The 27,815-nt window shown below is 39.6% G+C and overlaps 1 protein-coding gene across 2 annotated transcripts; it reads right to left on the bottom strand.

The window, feature by feature from the left end:
• Positions 1 to 33: 33 nt before the first annotated feature.
• Positions 34 to 26,657, bottom strand: pkig (protein kinase (cAMP-dependent, catalytic) inhibitor gamma). 2 transcript variants are annotated; one of them, XM_039604757.1, is made up of 3 exons: positions 26,293 to 26,657; positions 3,898 to 4,079; positions 34 to 1,759 (listed from the first exon to the last, which is right to left on the bottom strand). In XM_039604757.1, the coding sequence occupies exons 2-3, from the start codon at positions 4,049 to 4,051 to the stop codon at positions 1,677 to 1,679; spliced, it is 237 nt and encodes a 78-aa protein (XP_039460691.1). In that variant the 5' UTR covers positions 4,052 to 4,079; positions 26,293 to 26,657; the 3' UTR covers positions 34 to 1,676. The 2 variants fall into 2 exon arrangements, with proteins under 2 accessions (XP_039460691.1, XP_031581582.2); XM_031725722.2 differs by lacking the exon at positions 26,293 to 26,657 and having other exon boundaries at positions 34 to 1,762; positions 3,898 to 4,099.
• Between the last annotated feature and the right edge of the window lie 1,158 nt (positions 26,658 to 27,815).

The following is a 27,815-nucleotide window of genomic DNA, read 5'->3' as shown; positions in this document are numbered from 1 at the left end:
TTAAAAGAAAATAGCCTTTTGAAAATCGGATGATTTTTTTTTTAAATACATCCTGTATTTATCATCTTGTGTTTACATCCTTTTGTTGTAAGGAGAATCAGGGAAGCATTGAACGCACAATTACACTTCTAAGTAACAGGTTTAACACATAACCAGACTGGAAAAGGAAAAATAGGGGAGGTTATTTGTAGTTCACACCTTAAACGTTCATCTTTGAAGGAAACCATGACGTGAAGAATAACTGAAAGCAGTGGAGGCTAAGAACTGAAAATATAGTTCACTTTGAATATCCACTGTTCAGTTGCAGGTGAAGTATGGTAATCCAGCGTTAGAGACATGTGCTTTTTTCCCCTGTATGTGCAAAACTGCAGGGCGCGTCAGGTGAACACAGCTCAATACCAAAAGTTTAGTCTTACATGTGTACACTAGGTGGCACACTACCGTTACCTAGATAGACAACATCTGACTATGGTTTTGCATTTGATAATTACTCTCTTTACTCTTTTTTTGATGTATGTATTTATTTAAAATATGTTTTTCAGTTTCACTTAAAAAAAAAGCACATCCATTTATAACCAACACATTTATGGAACTTATAAGAAAACAAAATAAAAGCTTCTATAAAATGTTCCTGCTTGCAATTATTTATTTTCTATGACAGTTTAAATCAACAGTAACTGTAAATATCTTTCAAAGAAAGCCCGATCATTAATATGAAGTAAACTCTGTGATGTAATCATTTATCAAACGCCTCGTAACCCCTAAATATTGTACCTAAAGATTTCTTTATTGTATCAAGAGATAAATGGGAGTAAGGGGCCAAGCTATGTGGCAATGTAAACATTACCTTCCTGTGGTCACTAATACACACAAAAGCAGCGTTCAGTTTTATTTATGTTTCTGGTACAGCTTAACCGTGAACTCATTAATCCCGGTTTGGCTGAGAGTCCCCACCTTTACAACTTCTTTGCCTGCTCTGGTTCAATTTTAAGTATGGCAACCTGCAAAATAACTTGAGCGAAAAGTTAATTATCAACGAAAACATAAAATACGAACGTTGCAGTAATTCATAAGTATTTTATTACACAAAGAAAATTGCTATCACAAAGTTATCACTGAACATTTAGCAATAAATATGAATTTCCATACACGACAGTAAAATGGGGACTATGTTGGTAAATATATAAAGAAAAGACTCGACGGTGAAACTGAACAACAGGATCACAAACACACACACATACATAGAAAGAAAATGACAAACAGATGATAATGAATACCCCTCCATGACAGTCCCACATTAGGCTGGAGCAACGTTTCGAGTGTTGTTATGAACGAATTCTGTTTAGCTCAGTCCATCTCCGCAGACCTTAATCCAAAGTTTCTGTGCTTTCTTCTCTCATCGGGAATATAAATAACTAACAGAGTATAAAGCAAAAGCGCAGCATCTCAGCTGTCAGTTCTACTCTGTTCTGTTCCCCGTGGTACAATCAGATTCAATAAAAAGGCAAACATTTGGAGCCCCTGAAGCTCCAAACAGGCCGGCAGTGAGCGAAAGTGTCCTCATGTCCAGTCAGGAGAACCAATACCAACACTCTCCATTTCCTTACTCCATGTCTCTCTACTTTCACCTGCTTCCTCTCTACATTTCTCTGCCTCCCTTCGGTCTCTGGCTGAGCTTAGGATGGGCCTCCGCTTCCCTGGGCAGCTTGGCTGTTGGAGCCCTCCGCCTCTGGGGCTGGGGAGGACCCTGGGTCTCCTCCTGCTGGGTCAGGGAGGAAAAAAAAGTCAAAGATACTTTTAATTTAACTCTAAAAGACGTACGGCAATCCAAGTAGTAAGAGAATCCTGAGGAAGGAAATACAACTTCCTTCAGTAGCCCAGTGTTAGTATGATTTGACTCTTCTCACAATATAAGCATCCTGTGGTTTGATTTATCTCGGTCATTTAATTGTCAACTTATGGGAAAATTGTCTTTGACTGAAAACAAAGCCAGCAAGAACAACCGTGTAACACGCAACAATGCAGTCTGGTACAACTGACATTAAGACACCTTCCTCTTAAAAACTAGACCTTCGACTAAGACCGAAGGATGCCACAACGATGTGTCGTGGTGCTGCAGTTACAATTAATTCAACACTGAGACAACAATCGAATCTCACAGAGGCCATAAACTGAGTGAAATTTTCTTTCTGTGGTATATTTTGGTGAATCTAGTTCAGGGGGTGTTTTGTCAAAGAGATAAGTCTTTAATGTGGCTTAGATCAAAGTAATAGTCTTGCACAGATAAGCAGGAATTCTTCTCAACTAGCTTCAGGATGATGAATTGTGGTTAAACTGTTTTTTTCAGAGTAGAAATCACAACAGTTCTTTCAGCTCCGGTCTGGCAGAAAGAAGATTTGGCAGATTAATGGTGCCATTCTGGAAGAATTTTACAGATATCTGTGAGAAATAACAACAAAACAAAGGACTTCTAGTAGTGTGAAATTTTCATGTAGCTCAAGCTTCTATAACATTCTCACTGCTGCACACTTTATGATTACTCCAACAGACTCAAAAATAGTTTTCCTTCTCAGATTTAAAGCCATGTCTTTATCTTATTTGCCTGACTGTAATCGCAGAGGGATGGAGAAAAGGTGACTTTAATTCATGTAACGATTTGAGTGGTGATTCATCAGCATCAATTAATCTTTCTTACAGTCAACCAAATACCCAAACTGGTCTAACCACAGACTCTAACCGTGTGTCTCATGCATACTCGTTTTACACCTCTGAACATAATTTTAAAAATCATCAGGTCTTAAAATGTGTTAATAATTAAAATACAACCTCAGATGAGCAACATAAAAAAAACAGCATGCTATGATTTATTAATATTAGATAACAAAAAATAAAATACAGAAGCCAGGAAAGAAAGACATGATGATCTTAAAGAAGCAGTTATTTCTGTCCATCAGTAAGGCCATATCCAAACACTTTGAATAAGTCTATCATTCTACAAAGATTATCCAGCAGAGAAAATCCAATATGTTGCCCAGGAGTGAATGTCCCAGTGAAATAACCCCAAGGTCAGATTGTGCAATGCTCGGAGAAATTACAAAAAACCCCCAAGAATTCCATTTCAGTCATTTAAGACAGGTCTCAACGAGCCTTAAAGTTCGTGACAGTACAATTAGAAATAGACTGAACAAGTACGGTTTGTTTGGAAGGGTTGCCAAGAGAAAGTCTCTTGTCTATAAAAAGAACATGGCATCTTAAGTTTGCAAGATTGCTTCTGAACAAACCGCAAGACTTCTGGAACAACATGTTTTGGACAGACGAGACAAAAGAAGAAAGGTTCAGCCATCGTTGGCCATCAAGTTGAAACTTGATCATGCATGCCTGGACTTTATCAAATTTCAAGTCGCTGCTTCTGAAAGTGGTTATGAGGGACACTTACTGTAGTTCTTCATGCACAATTCTGCATTTTGGCTCAGTTTTTGTTAAACAAATAATGACATGGTGTAATGTGTCATATGTTATTGTTCATATGAAGTTGTATCTATTGCTATTTTTTTTAAATTTTGGTAAAAAAAAAATAAAAAATTGTTTTTTTGTTATTATGTTCCAAATTAAGAAACCACAATTTTATGTTGTAAAACAAATAAATAAATAGATTAATCTTGCTAAACAACTGATATCTATTTAGCAATAACTACTGCCTAAGGCTCCACAAACAAATGAGCAATGCCGAAATCATGTCCATCTTTGATATACAGTCTATGGGTTTTACACTGTTGGCCAGTCTAAAATCTTGCCAAGCAAATTTTTAGTTTACAATATGCAAAACTATATGCTTATTTTCTCTGATTTGCTTTCACACTGTATAACACACATTCATTCTGATGTGGCTTTACTGACCTGCAGCCTTCAGGTCCATCTCTGCCATGTCTTTGGTGAGTTCACTGGTGCTGGTCACTACTGACCCCTCCCCTGAGATGTCGGGCACTGCGTTCCTGCGGCCTGTGCGATCACAGTTGATGAAGTCTGAATACGACGTCTCCACATCCATCATCTGCCCATGACCAGCGCTCTCATTACACCTGCCAGAGGGAGGAGGGGGTGTCAGACGGCTGTGGAAGTGTTGCAAGAAGCAAATAAATCACAGTGTTGTCTCCTTTCAAAGCCGTGGGTGTACTTTTTCCACTTTATCCTGTGCATTTCTACTTCGGTATAGCCAACAAGACATGTAAAATACTGGCAAGTAAGTGAAAAATCACAAAGAATAACCAAAACGGAGAAAAAAGCAGCTACTTAGAAACAATTCTACAGTGGAGGGATCACCAAGAGGAAATTAATAAACAGATTAATGAAGGTGTTCGTAATTGCAATTTCTATTTTGGTATACAATTAATGACACTCTTAACATCTGTGCTAATTGGTCATCCTAATTACACTGGAGAAAGGGGGTCTCACTAACAGTTGGGCCTGTTGACTAGAGTTAATTTGTCTGTCTTAAACGTACTTACAAAAGAAAAAAGACAGGAAAGGGTGAAAGCTTGAGAGAGTGCCAATAAATGTGGAAAACAAGGGTAAAAACCTAAACTCATTAAAAAAAAAGAAAGAAAAGAAAACCAGCAGGGATGTGGCCAGAAAGAGTCCTGGCAAAACAAAACAAACAAAAGCAAATCAAGCTCCCATTAGCTTTTTATTCCTCTTCTGCTTCCTGTTCTCACTCCATACTTAACTAGGTCATGGACACCGCCAACCACTAAAACACTACAGAGTCAGTATTCCTCAGAGACAAGAACAATAATAATACTGCTCCAGAAAAGAAAGCGATAGAAAAGATAAGAAAGTAGTCCTCTGATGCAAACATGGGGTCACAGAAACCCAGAGACTGCCTGCAAATGCCATCACAGCTGCTCCTCTCCTACAGCTTTATTCCCTGAAGGTCCCCCCACAGGCTAGCACAGACAGCAAAGACCTCTGCTCTGTATGTGCAGCATACATGACTACAACTACAGACTAACTCTCTGTTAAAGCATTGTTAAGTCATAACTGAACAGCTAAACAGCAAAGCCATGAATCTTTAACAGACTTGAGGGCGAGTTGAGGAATGAGAGGGGAATAAAAATGAGCTGGCAGACGCAGAAACGACACGCTGACCTGGGGCCAGTCTGTTCCCAAACTCTTTCACTCACATTCCTTTTGTATCATTCAAAGGGTCCCACGATTGTTTTCTTTTCTTTTACAGTGCGTGTGCGCCATGCCAAAAAGGAAGCACCCAGGGTCGTTCACTGAGAGGTCAGTAGCAGCTGCAGATGTAGGCAATGCTGACTGGGAAATCTGCAGTGAAGGGCAGGCTGTAAGCCCCCGTAGGTAAGAGCAGTACCTCTGAAAATGTCACCGAGTTCTGGACTACTGGCATTTCCCTGAGTGCTTCTACCAAACACAAGAGCCACTCTGTATTCACGACAGCAGATGGTGGTGCGATCCTCTGATAGATTGTCATCTAGAGAGCCGAGCTATAAGAGTCATTGGTGAGTAAAAATCTCCGTGGGAGACCAGTGTCTCACAGGTTCATGAGTACACCTAAAGTACCACCTTTTCCTGGAGCTTGAACAATCAAGGCTTTCATTAACCACCAATTAATCTTGATATTAGAAGGAAAACATCTGTGAAATTTCTGATTTTTCTTTTCAACAAGTTCAATCCCAGACCTTTATTCCTGGATTACACTGAACAAAGACACAAAGAGATATTATACTAGTGCTAATCAATCACGCACAATTTAAAAAAAAAAAAAACCACTGACGGGCAAAGTGGGTAACATATTCTAGGGGCAATGTAATGTTCTGATGGGAAACTTCAGGTCCAGGAATTCCCTTTAAAGTGGACTGTTATGCTACTTTCATCTCCATATTTCTTTTCTTGGACTTTACTAAAGAAACATTGTATCTCACAATCAGCCTTGATGCAACACATCACCTTATCCAATGTTTGAAGCTGTTGAGGCCCATTCCCCTTCACTTTCAGGCTACTTTCTTCTGATTGGATACCCCTAATAAACAGAAGGTCTGAACAACACATGGGCGGGGTCTTTCACCTTGCTTTATCATGTTACGGCTAGCCAATAAAATAGCCTGACTTTTTCTACATGTGTGTTTAGGAAGGTGGTTTTAATCTTGTAGTAAATTTGTGTAACTGACATAATATTCAAATCTATCCTGAGATTGTAGTTTATTGAGTAAAGGTGCACAATTGGGCGCATGTTGTACTGTGTAGTTAACACCGTTTAAAAATGAAACAATAAGTTTGTTAAGCAATTCAATTTCAACAAAGTAGCAGTGTTTCCAGTTTTATAGAGTGTGAACTGAATATCTTCTGGGTTTTGAATGCTGACTGGAAAAAAAGGAAGACAATTACAGGGAGAGGGATTTAAAAGGAAAATTCCCACTTCCTTCAACGGAGCAAACACCATGCACAATAGAGGCATAATGACAATGCAAAATTAAAACCACAGGCTACAGCTCCAAAAACTATCAGCAAGAGCTGTCAGTACCTAATAAAATCAAGGGACACTAATTTACTGTAAACTCTTTATTGTTACAACTACTTAAGAGAATGCTTGTTATTCCAATGAATACTCCAAGACGATGTGTGAAAAATATTTGCGTGTTAGCTTATTTTGTTATCAAGGGGAAAACTGCTTGCCTGGATGTGACATAAGGTAACAAAATACTCAGTGCCAAGAAGCACTCTGTCTCATAACCACCCATCCATTTTCTTAACCATTTATCCAATTCAGATTTACGGGAGCCTATTCCAGCTGTCAGCTGTCTCATAACCTCCCCATAAAAATGCAAATTGTTGTTTTTATGTTTTTAAGTCAAAAGTGATTAAACCAACATGCTGTAATACATCAGGAGTGATATTCTGGACTGGTGAGCAGATGCACCAAAGCAAACACATGAGACAATCTATCCTCTCATCTAATCCTCAGCAAAAAAAAAAAGAAAAGCTAAGAGACAAACCAGCATATCAGTTTCTTTAAATTGTAGTTGTTGCTCTATGAAGACAACAATTTCACATCACATTATAAAACAATCACTCAGGCATGCTCCTAATGAGTGCAATTTCTACACAGAATGAAAGATTTTAATGGGAGATCTATCAAACAAACAGTGAACACTGACTGTGTGCTCAGTGCAGCAATGACTGAGCTTGTGTGGTTTGTTATGTTTGCCTTTTTCTTCTCCACCGGCCCAGTTGTTATATGGCTTATGGAAGTCTCATTTAATTGCCATTTGTTTGTTTAATTAGTTGGCTTCCTTGCACATGTGGATCAAATCCTACCATGAGATCATTAACAGGTTTCCATGGAGGGATGACGATGATGATGGTGATGATGCCTTCTGCTCTTCAGCTGGTGTTTACACTCTTCTGTGCCTGACTGCCTGGTCTCAGCTGTGATGGAAGCAGTTTAATGGTGGTACATCTCAAAATCACTCGATACCAATATCCACACAGCCAACTGCGATGATGAACTTGTTTTTGTGGCGCTGGCTCGACTGACTGAAGCAGTGGCGCTTGCGGCTGTTGTTCACATGACACGATTTGTATAATGCAAATTGATATGGAAAGTTACTAAGGTGCGAGGTCTTGTATAAAAAATAAATACATTTTAAAAAAGGAACATCAAGAACCTTTCTTCTGAAAGTAGTTAACTACAGGTCTTGTTTGATTGGTTGCATGCAACCAACCTACTTTAAAGGCGATGCCTTCAAAGTGCTCAATCATGACCCCAAAACTAAAGCATGTTCATCCTAAACTTATAATAAATGCCAATCAGCAGCAAACCTTCATGTTTACAAAGTTGAAACTAGCATTTTTGTCTGATAGATGAGAAGTCCAGAAGATATGCAGCCCTGCCCCATATATGTAGATGGCCTTTATGTGTGTCCTTTTAAAGACGCACTGTACAGTATGCTTAACAAATCCACCTTCCACACAGATTTGATTCATCCCCCGCTTTCGTGTGGAAATGTCAACAGTACTAAATTCCAGGAATTATGACTTATGGTGCTCTTAAAGTGCATGTCCTAGTTTGATTAAAAAGGCGCCTTTATGCGAAAACCCAGGGCAAGTACACAGAGGGAAACTCTACACTGCTGCAGCTGGAAACACTGCCACCAGACAAATGTCACAGGTGTGTGTATATACACTTGAGACAATATAACAACTCAACACTCCAAGGGAAATCGCCACATCCCAGCTCATGAGCTGAACTCCGCTTAGCCTTACTCTCTTTCCCCTTCTTCTTCCTGCTCTGCATTGTATGTGTCAACAGTTTCCGATGTAGGCAATCACTTTCGGGGAAACATGCCAATTCAAATTCATATTCCTGCAGTATTATCCCACACACAATACACTGTAGCCTATTGTGAATGAAAGCAAAGGCTGAAGAAAACATGTACAACAGCAATATCAACTGTATACAGAGAGGGTTCTGACAGGTTTAAACATGAACGGTGACCACACTGGGTGAGGTGACATGTAACCCGAGAGGTTGGGGCATGTAGATATTAGAAACAAAAGCCTTTGAGAACACTACGGGAATATGAGTCAGCACAGTTACTTATGCTGGGCCCATTAGAGAGGCAAGCTCACTTCAGTCCCAGCGGAGCCTTTTAAGCCTGATTTGTGTGTAATAAACTTGCATTATCTGCAATAACCCACACAAAGACCGACTTCTTTGCTGATTCTGACATCCATTAGGGCAATCTACCTGTCCAACTTCAACTCCGTCAACTAGTTTTTGAACAGTCCTTGAGTAGGCAAAAACTCTCCATATCACAGTCATCTGCCTCAGCTTAAAATTTCCACTGGCCTATTTTTGGTGGTTTAAAGTTAATAAAATCCAAACAATTACTAAATCATGTTAACAAGAATTGTTTGACTAAACAGCTGGTTGACTGACAGAAAATGTATTTGCAATCTAGCAAGGTTTAATAGAGGAATATGTTCAACTGTTTTTGTGAGAATTTGATGCTTTTATTTTACTGTAAAACAGTAAATTAATGTTTTGGGGTTTGGACTGCTCGCTGGACACGTCAGGGTGTACAGACATCAAAATGATCTTTCTGTGCACATTTTTTTAACCCTCCAACAAAAGAAGATTAATCTTGAAATAATTACCCAAACGAAAGCTACAACGAGAACACAGTAATTATTATATTAACAACACAATGCCAGTCTGAGCTTCCCAGATGCCTGCGAGAAGACTTCATTTTATCCAAAATACAACAATATTCAGTTTACTGTGATTATAAGCAAATTAAAGAAGCCAATCCTTCTAACATATAAGGTGAATCTGTTCAAACTGCTTGAAATATATAGCATTTCAATTTCTGCCAGTTTGTCACTTTTCTACACTTATAAAGAACCACAAACATCTTCTTGATTTGAATCTTTACTAGCTTGCAGTTCCACATACTAAAACTTTTTGTTTTACTTACGTACAAACAGTACATTACAACAGGTGACACGGAATTAACGCCAAGCTGTCTCTCTTACCAAAGTAATCAGAGTTGCTTCATCTCCTCTCAGGTCCCTGCAAGCAGACACAAAGTATTTAAGACAAACGCTCCTGAATCGGTTCACCCTCCAGTGCAGAGCGTTGCACTCTGAGAGCACCATAACACTAGTGTGCTCAGCTCTTTGCCCTCCTGCTCGCCGCCTCTCAGCCCCCTTGAAATGTGGTCTGGGCACTGTCTATTCACATGATGTCAGCAGCTGCTTGGTTGACAACAAGCCCACTCCAAACACAAAGGAGCTGTATTTCCTCATCAGGATTAGCATTGTTGTTCCTCCCTGGTCTTCCTCTCATAAATAAATAAATAAAAGCTCTCTCCATTCAACTTTGTGTGTATGTGTGCCCCATATCCTTCCTCTTCTTATAGGACCCAGGCTGGGTGGGAAGACCTAATTTCCCCTGGTGAAGTGAGTATTGCAACTTGGCAACCCATTGGCTTTTGCTCTTCAGTAGCCTTTTACTTGTGCACTGGGAAAAACCTTCCCTGCTGAGGAGACAAGAAGACGCTGCTTGAAAGAGGTTTTCAGCACCTCCCTCTCTCTCTCGCCGGCACTAAAATCAGAGGATTACGATTAAGTCACAGTAGAAGCCTCCATCTTCTCTGTCAGACATGCAGAATTATCACTGATAACACTGGATACTCAATGCAATTTTCCATCTCCTCTCCACTGAGCGGAGATACTGAGAATGATCACTGCCACTCTCATATAATTGCCATCCTAAATGAGCGTACTGAGCTCCTACGCCTTAAGGCATTATGAATCAGCCGAGGAACCGGAGATAAGAAGGCTGACCAAGGCTATTAGCATCAGCTACTGTGGAAGAGTCATGAGTGAACTTATGAATAAAACAAAAAGGAGCTGCATCTTCAGAAAGCTTCAGCCAAATCAAAAATCAATCTCACTCGGACAGATTATCTCAGCAGGCAAGCAGAAGAGCAGCTAAGTTGTGGTTCCCCACTTCGTAAGTCTAAGCACTTCAAAGATCAATTCCCAGCATTTGTTTCTCAAGAGAGATCAGTGCTGGAGAAAAACACACATATGAATGGCTTTGCTCCAAAATGAGTTATCCACCATTAAAAATTACTCCAACTGCCACACTGACTACCATCATATTCCTCTAAGAAGAGCTACAAATTAAGGATTTTACTCTGAAGCATTCTTCCCGTACAATGACATGGAAAAAAGGAAAAGGCATTTTCGAAAAACGCTTCACAGCCCATTGCAAGTAAGGCTGCAACTCCAGATTATTTTCTTGATTATCAACTGGTCTGCAGATTCCATTTTCTTCCACTTATCAGATTTAAGGTTACGTTGGGCCTGCAGGATATCACAGCTTGTTGGAGTGGACAAGAGGTGCACCGTGGACAGATCAGCAGTGTATAGCAGGGCTAACAGGCACAGATTACTGTGCTCGTATTCACACCTACCTTAGAATCACCAATTAACCTATTAACCTAACATATTGATTTGTGGTATTGTATTCATTTTAAAACCAATTAGATTAATTTGTATACAATTTAAATAAAATTCCCCGTGCATGTTTATTAAACTCAAGTCAGCTTTATAAGAGATTTTTTTAGACTCTAATATACAGTCTGCACATTAGAGAGGCATTCATACAGGAAAGATTCAAAACTTGAAAGGCTTGACTGAAAGGCTTGGTCATCACTGAGCTTCAGTTGAGCATTAGTAATATTGGTGCCACAAAAGCCCAATGGATACTAATAGATGATATCCACCCCAGCCACAGTCTGTTGCCTGTCTGGATGTTTCTTTTGTTTGAATGTGAAATTACTGAACTCGTCCACCATACTAACAACTGTATTTTTAAGGATTATCATTTAAGGAGCATTTTTCTCTTTGTTTTGTATCTTGGAGGGGTGGCATCTAGAATCTTTAAAGTCATTCTGAAAAAACAAAACACTGAGGTCGTATTAGCCCAAGAGCAAAGCTCAGTAAAAAATATGTGAATAAGAGTTGTTCATTCATTATGTCTTAAAAATAGAAAAAGAAAGAAAAGAAAAAAACCCTGACCCTATTTGTTTTCAGCAGGAGTTGGATCGACCATCTCTTCCCCTGCCTGAGAAACTTCAAGCTGCACTGGCTTTCAGGGAATTAGGAGGTCAGAGTTTCAGCGTGTTACTAAACCAACACAAGTCTTGGTGGTCAGAAAAAAATCAATCAGAAACGTTACAGGCATCCTGTGTGGTTAAGTATGTGTGTACATAAGGTCTTCTTCATTTTGTTCTCCAGGATGCCAGGATCAGTGTTTCAGGTGGGCTGATGGTACGTAGTGCACCACAGACCGGTTTATGTCCAACAATATTTTCACAGACCGGCCTTTAAGGTGTCAGGGATAAATCCAACAAAATAAAACCAGTACTAGTACAAAAGAAAGAAGATTTATTCATAGCACATGGGAAAAGACCCAGGGAAACCGAGTTAACGCTAAAAACGATTAAAAAAAAAAAAATAACGATAAAAACCCCAAAAACCATAAATTTCACACCCAAGCCTTAACTCTCGTGGTCCGGTACCAAACAACTCATGGACTGGTACCAGTCCATGGCCCAGGGGTTGGGGACTGCTGAGTTAGCTGACTTTCCAACAAACATGGTTGATGTTGTGTCCACAAACACATCCAGCAAGAAATATTTCTCACAGTATTGCAATTAAGGATATATGTGTTTTTTAAATACATTTGATTAACAAATAATTTGCTAACTGAAAGGTTGTGAACAGCCACACAACATCCACTTCTCTTACACAGGCTAGTATTACATGATTTTATAGGGTTTTTTTGTTGTTTTAAGCTAAAACACTATATTCCGCCACAGGATCTTTACCCTACAATATAGAGCACCATGAGTTGACTGTTGAGATTTGGTGCTATATAAATAAAACTGAATTCAATTGCCTCTCTGGACACACATCTAATCAGTGTTGGTCAGTTCACTTGGTGAGATAAGAAATGGACTTCAGAGTCAGAAGTCACTGTTTGAGTCTCTCTTGCAGCGGTTCTGAGTCCCATTCTGAAACTTGTACGGTTAAACCCTTCGGTTTTCTTAGAAGCCAGTGCCTCGTAGTCACAGTAACATGATCAATCACTGTGTGTGTAAACAATACTTCATTTTATATGGACTAGTTGACTAAACAGAGGAATCGGGGACCTTAAAGATTAAATAGTTGAATTCTCTAAACATTAGGGAAAGGTGCTTCCATGCTTCCTTTGCTACAGGATACACTTGAGCGCCACTTATAAGATAAGCCACAATTCAATGTGACGCACCATTTGACCATTTATGGAAACAAACCAGTGACGATTGACGCAAATCATGTAAATTACTGGTGAGTTTTGCATCTTGTTGTGCAACTTGCTAACATGTAAATACATTTTGAACTTTAACATCTTTGTGTAAACCTACAGTATATGTGAACAACAATGCAGCATTGCTTCATTTTATTCTGCTTGTTATGAAATTGTTGCCTTGTGCAAATCTACTGATGACATTAGAAAATGCAACTTGGTTTGCATTAGTTTTGTCTTTGTTTATGAATTTTCCTCTACCTTTTGTCCTGACCTCATGCCCTTGTCTAATGATGTAAAGGACAAGTGGTTAGGAAAAGATCTGGATGGCAATGTTTTTGGCTGTTTCACTGCAGCCTTTGATGCCTTCTGCCATTAGTGACTAACATAGCCTCAGGTTTCTAGTACTGAACAGAGACGAGCCCATTTGCAACCAGAAGCAAAGTTGATTCAAGGGACACAACCTGAGGACATTTATCAGAGCTCCCACTAGAGCAGGGACTTTATTTATCCTCTTTTCATACACAGTCCTCAAGTACATGTATAAAGTGGAATTCCCCTTCAACTAGCCATTTTCAGTGTTTTCTGGCCACCATTACATGATGCTTCATTTCAGATTTTGCACCATATCCTGGCTATTCCTTCACAGTGAGCTTACTTTTCATCTCAGAAAAGGAATCTAAATCAGTTTCCTAAAATGCTGGGCTATTCTTTTACACATTTATTTATAACGTCATTCTGAGGTAATCACACCGAAGCCCTGCATGATTTCCACTTATTTTATCAGACATAAGCCACACTGATTACTGCTGCTCAAAAAGTAACAACTGCTGAAAAGGGAAACCCTTTATATAACATGCTTTTGCTGAATATGTCTAATTAAAGGAGACAGATCTCCTCTAACTCGGCATTAAAATGTCAGTGCGCTCACACCAACTTAAATTGATTTTTTTAAAATCTACTCAGTTATTTCATCTGCTGAGCAGATGGCAGGGCCACATAATAAACAACACTAAAGAGACAGACAATACTTCTACTACAGACTGTGTCCTCTTCTGTTAGCACAGCTCACTTAGCAACAGCTGGGGCAATCGATACTCGTTTTAGAGGAGGGGGAGCCGGTGCATCATGATATTGCTGTGCCAAATGATACCCATCCACAAAAAAACAATAGGATCGCATTTGCCTCTCTGGAGGTAAGTAAAGGTTACGTTACCAGAGATATTAAATGTACAACACAGTACTCCAAATAACCTGTAATCAATGAGTATTTCACAGGCAGTAGAGAGAAGTGTCAAGATATATGAGACAGTCTGCTGTAGCAGCATTTTCTGCCTCAGGCTATAGGGATTCCCCTGGTTTGTATTTGTGTGTGGGTGTGTGTGTGTCTCAATAGGATGGGTGTGACTGATTCCCATCAGCCAATCGTGATTCATAGCTGAGTCAGGAGCAGGTGCTTCAACCGGACTGTAAAATGAGGCCATGATTATGGCCCCCTTTGTAAGCAAGGGGGAAAAAAATTCTCACATCTCAGTTTCAGAGTGCTGCGGCAACTGTTCGTTTAGATTCTCATCTTTCACGAGACTGTTCACGGGCAGTGTTGTCACAAAAACGAATGTGTCAGGAGAAACAGATTTTATAATGAATGACTATCAGAAGCGAACAGAGACAGCACTCTCATCTAATACAATCAAAGCAAAAAAAAGAGACGATTGCTCCCTGAAATTCATCTCATCTGAACAGTTACCATCTTGTTTACTTGACAAGACAAAATAATTCATAACTATATAAAGCAGCTCCGAGGGGGATTTGATTTGTTAAGGACTTAGTGCGGCTATACCATCTAAAAAATAGCTGAAAAGAATATTTAGTTAAAATATTGTTAAAAATAAATAAATAAATAAATAAATAAATAACAAACGAAATGCATGCTGTTTATATTCCGTTACAGGGGTGGATGCTCACATTAAACATTTATAATAAGCATATTTACAAGTAAATCCTGTGAGCCAAAAGCTCGGGCTTCAGACTGCGCTAAATGTTCAGTTTCAGCCAGTTTTTTTACACCCTTAGATCTACATGATGTCATAGAAAGGAATATTCCTAATGTGGTCATCTGGAGCACACAGTTTTGGCTGTAAGCACAGAAGCCCCACCTACTTGCCTGTGTGTATGACAGGCAGCCAATCAGAAAAAGGTTGGCTTGAATGAACGGGGGAAGGGAGCTAAAACAGCTTCTTTTGCTCAGTGGCTGATTTAAGGAGCTGCACAAAGGCCCAGTGTAGTAAAAAAGTAAGGATTAATAGTACTATTCTTAGTAGAACAGTTCCTTTTAAACAATAAGTCAGTTTGGTTGTTTGTTTTTTGAATTTGATAATGTCAAGTCCCTCTCTTTTTACTCACTTTTTAATCTGTTAAGCAAGAGGATAATAATATGACAACAAGTGATAAAATAATGAATTGCAACTGTTATCTTAATACCTTTTTCTAAAAAAAATTAAACAAATAAATATAACATATTTGGACTTCACAGTTACAATTGTTTATCCCAGCAGCTGCTCTCATCTCCCTAAATGTGAGGATCTGACACTTTTCTCTTAATGTGCTTGGGTTCGCTAGGTAACACCTTGAAATTTTGGAAAAATTCATTTTGACAATAATAGAGAGAAAAGCAGTAAATATGCTTGAAAAAGAAATATTTAACCAAATTTAATCTGAAAATGCTTGCTAATGTAATGTTTGGAAATCTGGAACACTTAGGAAATCAACAAATGGCAGAAAATGAATCAGCAGCAGCTTTGATGATGATTACAGCTGTTAAATCTTTGTGTCTTTCCTCTAAGATGACAAGATTTTCCTCCTTGTTTGTATTTGACATCATTTACGAATAAATATTTTTAGTCAAAACAAATTAGATTTAGTGTGGGTGAAAGCAAAGACAGCTGTTGCTGTACGGTATGAGGAAGATTCACTTTTATAATCACAAAGAAGACTGAATTTGGGCCACTTCAGCTGGAGATTAATTTTTAAGTCAGTCAATTAATCAATTACTTTCTTCAGCTCCAATTAGTTCCTGTCGACCCATTCCCATAAGTCCTCAGGTGTGATTGAGACTTCTTTCTCTGGAAACCAGAGGGTATGCAGGGAAGCGTGGTGTTTAACTGCTGTGCAGGTCTGTGATTTTCCTCCCACTGTCCGTTCCATCTTTTCTAATTCTGCTGCAAGGTTGCCCATTTCTATTTCTGTCCGCACATTTAACAACACGAGACCTCAGCAGGAAGCAGGTGGTTTGTTTGCCTATGTTGTTTATGCCCTCTCTTTTCCCAGACTCTCTGCACACACACTGGAGGCTGAATAAGACCCTTGAGCTAACGAGGAGGATGAGGAGGTGGCGGCGGCGGTGCGGCGGAGGACGATGCAAGGACAAGTGGTAGGTGAGGGGACTGGAGAGTAGGTGGTGATGAAGGTAGGGGGTGAGAGGAAAATGATGAGGATGAGGTGAGAATGGAAAGCAGATGAGGACAGAAAATCCATGAGGTTATTGAAAGGAAAAAAAAGGGAGGATGAGAGAAGCAGAGAAGGAATGCATCCATGTTTATTGTGCTTTCTAAATAAAGACAGAATCCCTCACAGGCTCCAGTGTTTTCATTACTTTTTTTGAGAACTTGAGACACACAATACATCCTGCTCACGAGCTGTAGCACACAGACATTTGACCAGTTTGTAGCAGAATACATGATTTGGCTACTTCCTAATGCACCACCTGTTAGAGGGATTTTACCCACAACTTCCTCAACCCACTAATCCTCTCTCTTATAAAATAACAAGCACCAGAAAACGACTGACAGTCAGGCACGTCTCAGTCCCAAAGCCAGAAATGTGATAATACTAAACACAGCTGCTCTTTATGCTGCACTGGAAATAATTTGAAGAAAACGATTCGCTCCTCTCACCTGCCCCGACAGCCCCGCTGCGTCTGAGGTTTGCCAAGTAATTCCACTCAGCTACATCATCACACTTTTCTCCCACAAATCTAGGAGGATGTGGGCGTCATGTGATTCGATTTGCTGAGTTGACGGGGATACAAAGGCACATACGTAACCCTCCTCGTGAGCAAACACGCCGATACAAAAAAAAGGAAAAGAGCAGAGGCAGTCATTGCACTCCATATCTGATTGAAATCATATCAACTACATGGAAGTATATTCATATGAATATATATATAATATATATATATATATATATATATATATATATATATATATATATATATATATATATATATTTTTATATATATATATATATTTTATATATATATATATATATTTTATATATGAATAAAAATGACAGCCCTTGATTCAAGACCCATCTAAACACATGTAGCATCAAAATATGATACTAATAGGGTTATCACTAGTAGATTTCCAGTGTCAATGTACTGATGCATTTGCTTTATTTTACTGCTGTGACTTTTATCAGTGAGTTAGTTTTAACCAAGCAACAACCCAGGGTGCCAAAAAAAAAAAAAATTACAAAAAAAAATGACACACACACACACACACACACACACACACACACACACACACACACACAGACATTCGAGTGCTAAAAATTGCAGTTCTTCTAGTGGCCACTTGGCGGTGGCTTCAAAATTGAGCAAAGTTTGTTAAAATTCCAACTTTACAACATTAAAAAGAATGTTTACAGCCTGGTACAAAAACATTTTAGCCTTTATGGGTAATACAGATTGTCAAAGTGTATGATTTCCCCCTTCATAACACTACACAGTGGGTGAATTCTTTTCCATCCATCTGGAATCTGAAGGTATTGACAGATGTCCTAACAGAGGGAGATGCAGCCAATCGATGCCTCACCCCTGTTCGCTAAACTGAACTTCTCAGCAGATTTGATGCCTTTTGATGTGCTTCAGTTCTGGTAAATGAAATTTCGGTACTTTATTAGTCTGTAAAGTTTCTGAATGTAATTTGCTAGTGCTAGCTTATAATTTAGCACTCCACCCCACATGGCTTCAAAACAGTAATACTGAGGCATCCAAAAAGCAGAGTCCAGAAATCACAGGGTATGATATCATGATAGCAGAGTCCATTTTTGAGTTTTAACTGCATTATATAGAGTTACATATGGGCGAGTGATACACAATACTTTAAGGAAATGCAATATTTCAATACTGGAATATTTCAATGAAATTTGTGATGATTATATTTACGACAATACAGAAAAAAATGATACAAAAGAAGATTTTATTGGTGATGGCAGCTTGCAGGCAGCAGCATCAATTACAGCAAACAAAATTACGTGCCTTTTCCATCCTTTTCTAATGAGCGACTGTCACTGATGACAGACTAGTTCATTTAAAGTGAATCTATAGGCACAATGTGTCAGCAGCAGCAGGAGCAGCATTACACTGTTTAAGTAGTGACTTAGCATTGTATACGGTGACACATCACACATCAAATAAGAACAAAACACCAAGGCTTTAAAAAAGGAGCTCCTTTTTCCCCCTCTTACAGCATTATTCAGGGTAGTGGATTCAAGCATCGTAAGAGATCGTTATGAGGCTCAGACCAAGTCTTTTTCGGGCAATTTAGTTACAATTGCCAGGCTTTATATATAAATTTGAGTGCTTAGAATAACTAAAGTAACAACCTTCCAACTATTCAGGAGCCTCCACAATGAAAGCTACTTTCAGCTGGTCTGTTATTCACAAGGACTCGCCTTCGTGGGTAGCTCCACTTGTCCGATTTAACAGATTTTTACACTGGATGCTTTTTCTGACATAACCCCAAAGCGATTGGTGTCCCATCCTTTAACCAGTTCCTTAAAGCTCTCCTTTTCCACCATGTAATTTCAATCCACTGTTTGCTCTTCCTGATATATGGAGTGTAACTAGAGAGTGCTCCAGCAATCCTTGGTGGAGCCATTTGTTTATTTTTGGGTCACACATGACTAGCTGCTTGTATTTCTCGGCTGCCTTCGTGGTCTGATCATCTTTTTTTTGCTCGGGTGCCGAAACAAGTTTGTTGTTTCCACCGTTAGCAGGAACAGCTTTCTTGCATTGTTTGAGGTTGTTGTAGTAGCCCTCTTTTTAGGTACTTAGTCATCATCAGAGGCAGACGCAATGGAAGCCATCGCTTTCAGAGATGCCGGGGATCATGTCATGTGCGCAATGGGACGGTAAACCCATGACACTTTACATCATGTAAAAATATATACCAGTATAACTACAGGTGATATGATGTGGCACAAAATATGCAGCAGTGGAACAACTTCAGCTTTAAAGCTCAAGACCTGCCATGGCACAATTACCATACATCAAAATATAAACTTAAAAGCTTCACAAAGGAGCTTCATGTAGGTCTTTAGATTAGACTGACCAATGTAAGTATGATGTACATCTATGACAGTGTATGGATGGAATTTCTTGAATTACAATGCCTGTTCTCTGTTACAAAAAACATTCCACCTCTGTCCTGCTTTTATTGGTGAAAGCCAGGCAATTACAGTGGTTGTATGAAATTAAACATACTATTACTATCCAATACAGCCAGACAAACATAAGACCACTGTTAAATTATAAAAACGCAAGCTAGTCCAATTTAAAACATGAATACTGAATGTCGTGTTAGGTTGCTTGTCTGACAACAGAGAGAATTACGTGATCATAAGTCCATGCAAATATTCGCATGTCAGAAACATTTGTCCTCGAGCTATCCCTCTGGAGCCAACTCGTACAGAATGTCCATAACTCTCGTAGCTCTTACGCATTTTTCAGAATTGTCATTGTTTACGGCTGTAGTCAGAAAATTTTGCATTACAAACTCACAAGAATACAATGTGTCAGACAAAAACATAGTACATACATTAAGTCACGGTGTGCGCCCAAGTGAACCAGGTGTTTGATGCCATGGGCACTCCAGCAGGAAAAGCTTTCTCTGTGTGAACTATTCAGAGGTACAAACAAGGTGAAAGAACACATCAATGTGTGTGTGTGTGTGTGTGTGTGTGTGTGTGTGTGTGTGTGTGTGTGTGTGTGTGTGTGTGTGTGTGTGTGTCTGACACGCCGCAAAGGGAGGGGGAGCCAGAGATGACGGAGTCAGTTTGTGCATGATGTCTGGACTTGTTTGGATAATTAGCACACCACCTGACTGATATATTCCCAGCATTCACAGAGACAGCACAAGTGCAAGTCCAGCTATAAGTGTCAGTCCCTTTGTTATCAATATAATTTTCTTTGCCTTATTTTAATACATATTAACCCTTAATTAACAACTGAGTTTGCATTTGCCAAATGTAGCACAATGCCTCCAAAGAACAGATTAAGGAAACAGAAAGAAGGGAACTGCAGCAGGCAGCCCAGGAGGAGATCAGTAAGTATGAGAGAAACTAAAAGGTGTGCCAAATGTAACTTCATTTTTTTGCATTGACCGCCTGTCGCCCAAAATGTCTTACACAGTTTTCGGTAAAAGTTTGACACTAGTCAGGCCTCATACACTGCTTTTTGACAGCCCATTAATCTATGTATTAAGCAATTAATCTTATGTGGTTTTATTCTAACAAACAATGGGCAATGGGGTTCATTAATTAATGGATCACCATTTTTATTTCCTTCCACGTTTTTCCAAGTAGCCTCTTATCAACATTACTCATTGTTTCCTCTCCTCGGGGACTTGGATGAAAACACAATAAGAAACAATAAAATATTTTAAAGCAAACAGAGCCTTAGAAATACTGACATGGATCAAATAAAAGCATAAATCAGATAACAAGCTTCTGACTCCCTGTCAAAATGCAAAGATCATGGTGTTCTTTTTACTTTAGGGGATTTTTGCCTTTTTCCCATTTTAACAGTTCACTGATTTCAGCATTTTATTCCAATCACATGGAATTTGAAACAGGCCACTCCATCTAAAATGATTAAAGTACATTTTCATTTTTCTATGAAGGGGGTTTCTCATCAAATCATCGTTCCACCGACCTGCTGGGCCAAAAAAAGGGACGCATCAATTTTACTTCCACATCAGTTCACGTGGATGGGAATCCATTTACATAATAAGGTTTGATTAAAAAGTCCCCTTCCAACCAGATTAAAACTGTGTTTATTTAACACCTCAGACCTATCTGTGATGCTGTTGCTGCTGTAGGCCCACATAGCTGAAGTAAGAGGGTGTAACTCAGCTTTGCTACATTAAATCAACAGGCTTAATGCTGAAAAACAGATGTGTTGTTTTAAAGGCGACCCTGCCAAACTATGTCATTAATCAGGAAGTTGAGAGACATTAGGGAATAGCTTTGGGTCTTTTAATAGCAACAGATATGCAGTATCAAACCATTTCCTCTAGCCATGTATCAGGTAGACAGAGGCGCACAGGTGCAGCCTATCCCAGCACACTGGTTTCCAGTCTTTACAAGGCTTTGGACTCAGTTGTTGGAGTCAATTTTCAGTTGGAATGAAAAACCACAAGACACGTAAGCATTGCTTCACCAATAACTTCTTGAGTATGACACACTCTGACTGGATGCGGTTTGATTGCACTGTGGACAGTTTGTTTTCAGAGCTGTTACTGTAAATTTCAGCAGTGACCCAGTTTAACAAAAAAGATCCATTGACCCTCTTTAAAAAGAAAATAATGCTGCAAAATAGCTGCCAGTTGGCTCATCATTGACATTTTTGCCCACAAGCAAAACGAGGCCATGTAAAGCTGGTGAAGCTGGTTAAGGACACAGCCTCCATCGCAGTCCAGAGATACCATTAAACGGTGGCAATGCTGTGAGAAGATTTGCACACTTGTGGTTGAGATTTCTTAAGCATCCACTTCCTGTTCTGTTAGTCAGAAATTATCTGACTACATTCTTTAAGACGCAACATGTCTTGTGACTCTATGAGGAAGTAATGTTTTATAGAAAAGGATAAAGCAGATTTTGGAATAGAGCACTGCTTTTTAAATGATATTTTAATTGCCCTAAAGTGGCTGTAATTTAGATTTTTTTTTAAAAAAATATCAAATGGCAATGTAAAAACAATGACTATGAAGAGGGGGTGGGGTGTCACTGACAGTGATTTCTGGTTCCCTCCCACGATTCTCTTTCTGGGAAACTACAGCTATTTTCAGTTTAAAAAATAAAATCTCTAAAAACCTACAGTAGACCAACTGCTCGTCACCAAAGAGCTGTCAGATGTGTTAAGGGGCCAGCTGCTGAACATTTGTAAAGCATTTAGCTGAAGTACCAGACATTTCCCTCAGGAGTTGACTGAAACCAAATTCAATGAGGAAAAATGTTAATATTTAAATTACTGTACAAGCAGGAGGTGCCTAATGAATAATTATGAAGCTCTTAAAGTATCAGAGAGGTAAATAAGGAACTTTTTGACAGCTAGGTTTCAAACAGTTCCTTTGTATAAACTGAAAGTCTGCCTATACATTGAAAGCACAACAAATTTCAATAATGCCAATTAAGGCTTTTAGCGCCAGGCAAATTACTGTATTCAACTGAGTTTCAGAATTTTGAGAAAGAATAATGCATCAAAAGCACAAGTCTTGTTGAAAGCATATGTTCGACACTGCAGACTTAAGGCGATAATGTAAATCTTTGCTTTTGAAATGCATGTTTGGGGATTTGATCAAAAGAAGACAGTGCTAAACAGAAAACAACCAACAACACAAGTTCTACTCTGAAGCTCCTTCCTCCTTCCAGAGGTGCATTTGGCTGCATTTATTTTGTAGTGAAACTCTAATGTGTCCCTACAAGGAAGCAAAGGGAAAAATATGTCATGAATGCAGGATGTGGGCGTCCTTTTTTTTAATCTTGCCCTTTGCTCTTTTGCAAGTCGCTGTTGACTTTGTGCTCCAATGGAACAGCCATGGCATAAATATTAGTTCTTTAATCATTCTATGTCTGCTAGCTCTTGCTAAACAAATGTGTCACATGACTGGCACAATGACCAATAATAACTTAAACCTTCTAGATGAAATGGCCCTGAAGTAAAAAAAGAACCTCAGCGCAGTGGTGAGCTGAACACACATGACCGGTATGACTGGAAGCAAGTCTAAAAAGCAAAGTCCTGTGATTTTCCACTTATGTTCCAGTTGCCTTTTTTTAAATTAAGTGTAAACAAGGTATTTGTTTCCGTTGGTCTTAATGCCCCATCCACCACCCCCCAGTTCTTGCATCTCTGAGACTGAAAAGGCATCATTAGACCCATCAGTGAACAGCTTCATTGGCAAGGTTTTCCAACATCACCATAACAGCTTTTATGACGTGACCATTATGCACCCTGTGGCTATTTAAAGCATCTCTGCGCTTGAGTCATCAAATGTACCTGTAAACCATCATCGGCACTATCTCCACCATCATTATTAAACATTAGCAAGATAATTAATGATTTCATTTAGCACTGCCAGCAAGATAAGACTTTCAGAAGTGCTCGGCAACAGAGGACAATGTGAAAAAGAGCAGTGATGGGAAAAGAAAATGACATTGAATGAACCATGTGGGTGTTGATCTGAAGCACTCTTCTCTTACAAATCCTAGTTTGTGTGCGGGAAATTGCACATGCTGGATTTGTGTCCATAAACATCATTAACCCATGGCCCAAGAAATGAGGTACAGTCTGTGATTAATTCAATTTCAATTTTTAAAAAAAAGGAGAAATTTGGCTTTGATTATGTGGAAGGAGAAATTATAGAAAGACATCTTCAGCAGAAGCATCTTCCTGTTTGTCACACAAGACACAAAAGAGTGATGGGCACTCATTTTCTCCCCATGGGGAAGTCAGGAAGCTATAAACAGAGTCACTTATGGCCTCCGAGCACAGGGCAAAGAATGTGGTTAGAGGTCAGCGCAGCTGAACTGACAAATCCCCACAAAATATGTACACATTAAAACATGTGATCATACGGGGGGGAAGCATACAAAAATAGACCAAGAGCACTGTGTTCACTTAGTATTAAAACACTGAGTCACTGCTATGGACTCAGATTCAGGCTGTTGCTTTTGTGGTCCCTGTTATCTTAAACGTGTTAGGAAGGTTTCTGGGCAGTGGGCTGACATCTGGCAGACGTTTTGAACCAAATCACAGAACAGATTGCTCCATTTAGCTAAAGCATGTAAAGTCCTGTCCTTACTGCAAAAGAAAGCCTTGGATGTAACTTCTTTAGAGTTCCATTTAAAGCACCACAAAGACATAATGTCTTAACAATAAAAAAAATCTTGAAGAAAACTGGTTTAACCTTCGGTCGGGCTACAAGTGGAATACGGACAAAGCTGTCCAGACAGAAAAGGAAAGAGTGACAGAAACAGCCACACATCCCACCCATGCCATGTGTGCTTAATGCAGGCGCTGAGCACAAGGATATAGGAGTCTAAATGTTCTTAGGCTAATCATGTTATAGTTGGCAGCCCTCAGCAGAGGCAGATATGATTTCTATCTACTGGCATATTTTAAAGGAGCAGAATGGTTCTGAAAGCTCTGGCCATACAGCACTGCAGACAATCATAACTGCACTGGCCTGACCTGATTACTCATGATTTAACTGCTTTCCGAAAAGCCCGTGTCACAAATTAGAAGATGTGTAACCCACTAAAAGGCCTCCCAGGACAAGTCTTCCTAACAGTCAAATTACAAGGACGTGTAATCCTAATGGTAAGTGGTCTGCCTTTTCTTCTACATGCCTTTTTTGTGTCTAAATTTGATTGAAATGCAGGAGCTCTCCAGGGCTCTGTCCAAGGTCAGCAGGGCATGTGTGTCTCTCCAGTAGCGCAGGGTTTCCTAGCATCACTGCACTCTCTGTTCTGGCTGTTCTCCAGCCCCCTTGGCGTTTTTGATAGATAACAGACCATGTATGGTTAGCTGGTACAAAGGGAGGAGAAGAAGCAGCAGAGAGCTGGTCCAAAGAAAACCACATGCGACATCAGTCTCTACAGACTGTGCAGGATTTAATCTTAAACTCTGGAGGTGACCCAGTTCTTTGGGACGTGATTTTTTTAAGGAACATTAACATCTTAAACGCAAAAAATCTCATAATTTCTATTTGTATGTGTCTAGCGTTACCCTACATAAAATAGTTTGAAATTGTCTGTAAAACATTCTCTGACTGCAACCTGAAATGTTAAGATTTTTTGGTTCTCTTCGCATTATCTTGTAGTATGATTGCCTTTATTTTTGACTATTAATCCATTAAAACAAGAATAATGCACGACTTTACTATTCGATCTCTCCAAAAATTGGAAAATGCAGTAGTGATGTGCAACAGTTCCCCGGAGGAAAAAAAAGGGACAAATCAGTGCAGGCCAAATACTGCTTTTGCAGTTTAAGCTCATCGCTCTGCTTACCCACTCGGGCTCTGACAATAAAACAACTGGTTGTGCTATGGCAGCTGTATTATTTTGACTTAATCACAACCCCTGGTTTATTATTATGCCTGGATTACTGTGCACTGGGCTCAGGGAGCACTTTTACTTAAAGTCACGCAGTAGACAGTGAAGCAAACCACCCCAGGCAGGCGAGAAGCCAGTGTTTATTTTCACCAGTGCCCATGCCCAGTAACACTGGCACTTGCCCAGCAACACTGCAAAGTGGGGGGTCCCAAGCTGATCCCCACCAGGATGCTGATGATGCTTGAGAGCACCATCTCCAAGCAGCTCTGCTTTCTCTTTCCTTTTTTAAAAAGGAGAAAAACTGGACTGGGATGTTTCTAATCCACTCAGCAGCCAGGTTATTTGCAAGCAACCTCCTGTCAACGCTCCCACGTTATTCGATTGAGTAAGGAAATAGATGACGAAGTTGATCTGGGAGGTGGGTGATCTGGGTGCACTGACAGAGGAGAAATAGCCCAGTTGATGAGCGAGGAGGTGAAGGCTTTCAACAGCAATCCTGTCTGTCATTAGCTACACTGAATGCAGCAGCTAATGTGTGGGAGGGACGTGGACGCCAGCCCTTTAAACTGTACACACACACACACACACACACACACATATGTATGTAAAGCACGCAGGCGGCCAGAATAATAGACACACTTGAATGCCTCATTCTGTCGAGACAAAAATGTGAAAATCTTTAACAACCGCAAGATAACTCAACACAAAATAAACCCTTGTACAAGCAGGCGTTCGTGTGTATACCGTTTGGATGCGGTGTGTGTACAGTGGACATGCACAGCTCTGCAAATCAAGATGTATTGTCTAACGCTGGTCACTGCGCTGGCTGGAAAATGCCTTCCTAACATGATGTAGAAGGCTCGCTTCGTGACTCCACAGCTCCCTGCGGCTGGTCACTCCAAATATGAGCGTTCTTTGTTTTTTTACGCACGTAAACCAACAATAAATAATACATTTTTTTTTAAAGCAGCAGCCATAAGAGCAACATCGGCAATACAAAGAGCGCCACTAACCTTGGCCGGGTCTCCTCCAGCTATCCACTTGTTACAATGGAAATCTAACACCATGGATCTCCAGTTAAGTTTCCTGGCAGTCGGACAAAAAACGCAGCGCGCCGAAGTGGGCCGAAAGTGAAGCAGGATGGTGTGTATAAAAAAAAACAGCCCCTCGTGAAGAGAGAGAGTGCGTGGCGAAAACCTGCGTGATTTTTTTTCTGCTCAGGGTACTGTCGGCAAACAACGGGGAAAAGGTTGTGTCTTCAAACAGCTGTTTTCCAAAATGGAGTTAGTCGTGTCTGAGCCAATCACAGCGAGCCTGTGGAGGCTCCCACTCCTCCTGTGGGCTGGAGCCAAAACCACACTGCGCTCCGAAGATAAAACACCCACAGATTAGACGTCTCTCTCTCTTTTTTATAGAAGGAGGGGGGGTCTTCTAGCTTTCATGTCACCGAACCTTTATTTAGCTGCACATCAAACCAGCAGACACCTCATGGGATGAGATTTAGGAAAGCCCCAGATGTTTTTCATGCTATTTCTTAAAGTAAATACTGCGTGGAAGGATTATCAGTGATGTAAACTGTCTAGAGTTTATTGTGCATGTAGACATACAAACATTCCCGGCTTCAGCTTTTGGTGTTGAGACAGCTGATATTTTTATCTGATCGTTTTGGGTGATGTAGTCTGCGGAGCGGTGCACTGCATTGCATGTGTTTTCGTTTAAGCACCTAATAAACTGGCACTACTTTGGGTGTCCGAGAAAATTAAAATGACTCTACAGGCCAGTTTAGTACTGCACTTTCATAATGGCTCAAACGGTTAAATTACTGAATTTCATCTTCCCCCATAATGCAGCTGCAGCGTATTAATATAACCTTTGCATCTGAGGCACCTACCCAAGCAAATAAATGAAAAATAAGATGCAGGTGTGGTCCCAGCCCACCGATTTCTCAAGTATTGCTTGTTGTCCTATCCAGGTAGTCAGAAATTATGTATGCCATTGTTTAAGTATTCAGATATATTTTTTTTTAAATGCAAAACTATAACAGAAAAATATATTACTATGGTGCATTAAAACCTAGTTATGGTTCCGGTGTAATGGATTAAATAACAGCACAAGTGATAAGCTATAGAAAATAGCATTTTAGCTTTTGGAATGAATTAAAAACAAATTTACGGTGTGCAAAAACTAAAATATTTTTTAACCAGATGTTTAGTGGAGTGTGGACATATCTTCAGTACTAAAGTGTTGTCAAACTATTGCCAGATTCTCAGTTTTGTTTTTAGTCAACACTTCTCTGCAGTTTAATAACCTAAAAACAGAAAGAGACTCAAGCTCCATCCGCACCAATCAATAAAAAACAATAACTTCAAATATTTTTTTGTAACCTTTGAAAGCTCCAACTGCTTTCACATCTCTCAATGACTAAACTGAGCATGATATGTAAAATCAGAGCAGTGCCCCTTTAACTGTCTCACTCAGCGTCATGGAAACAGCAGAGCAACAATAACAGTGTGGGTTGTGCAGAGTTAAAATAAAG

This window comes from Oreochromis aureus, linkage group 20, assembly GCF_013358895.1.
Source record: "Oreochromis aureus strain Israel breed Guangdong linkage group 20, ZZ_aureus, whole genome shotgun sequence".
In the NCBI taxonomy this organism is placed as follows: domain Eukaryota; kingdom Metazoa; phylum Chordata; class Actinopteri; order Cichliformes; family Cichlidae; genus Oreochromis; species Oreochromis aureus.
The sequence above is the reverse complement of the archived record's forward strand: the minus strand, read 5'-3'. Positions and strand labels throughout refer to the sequence as shown.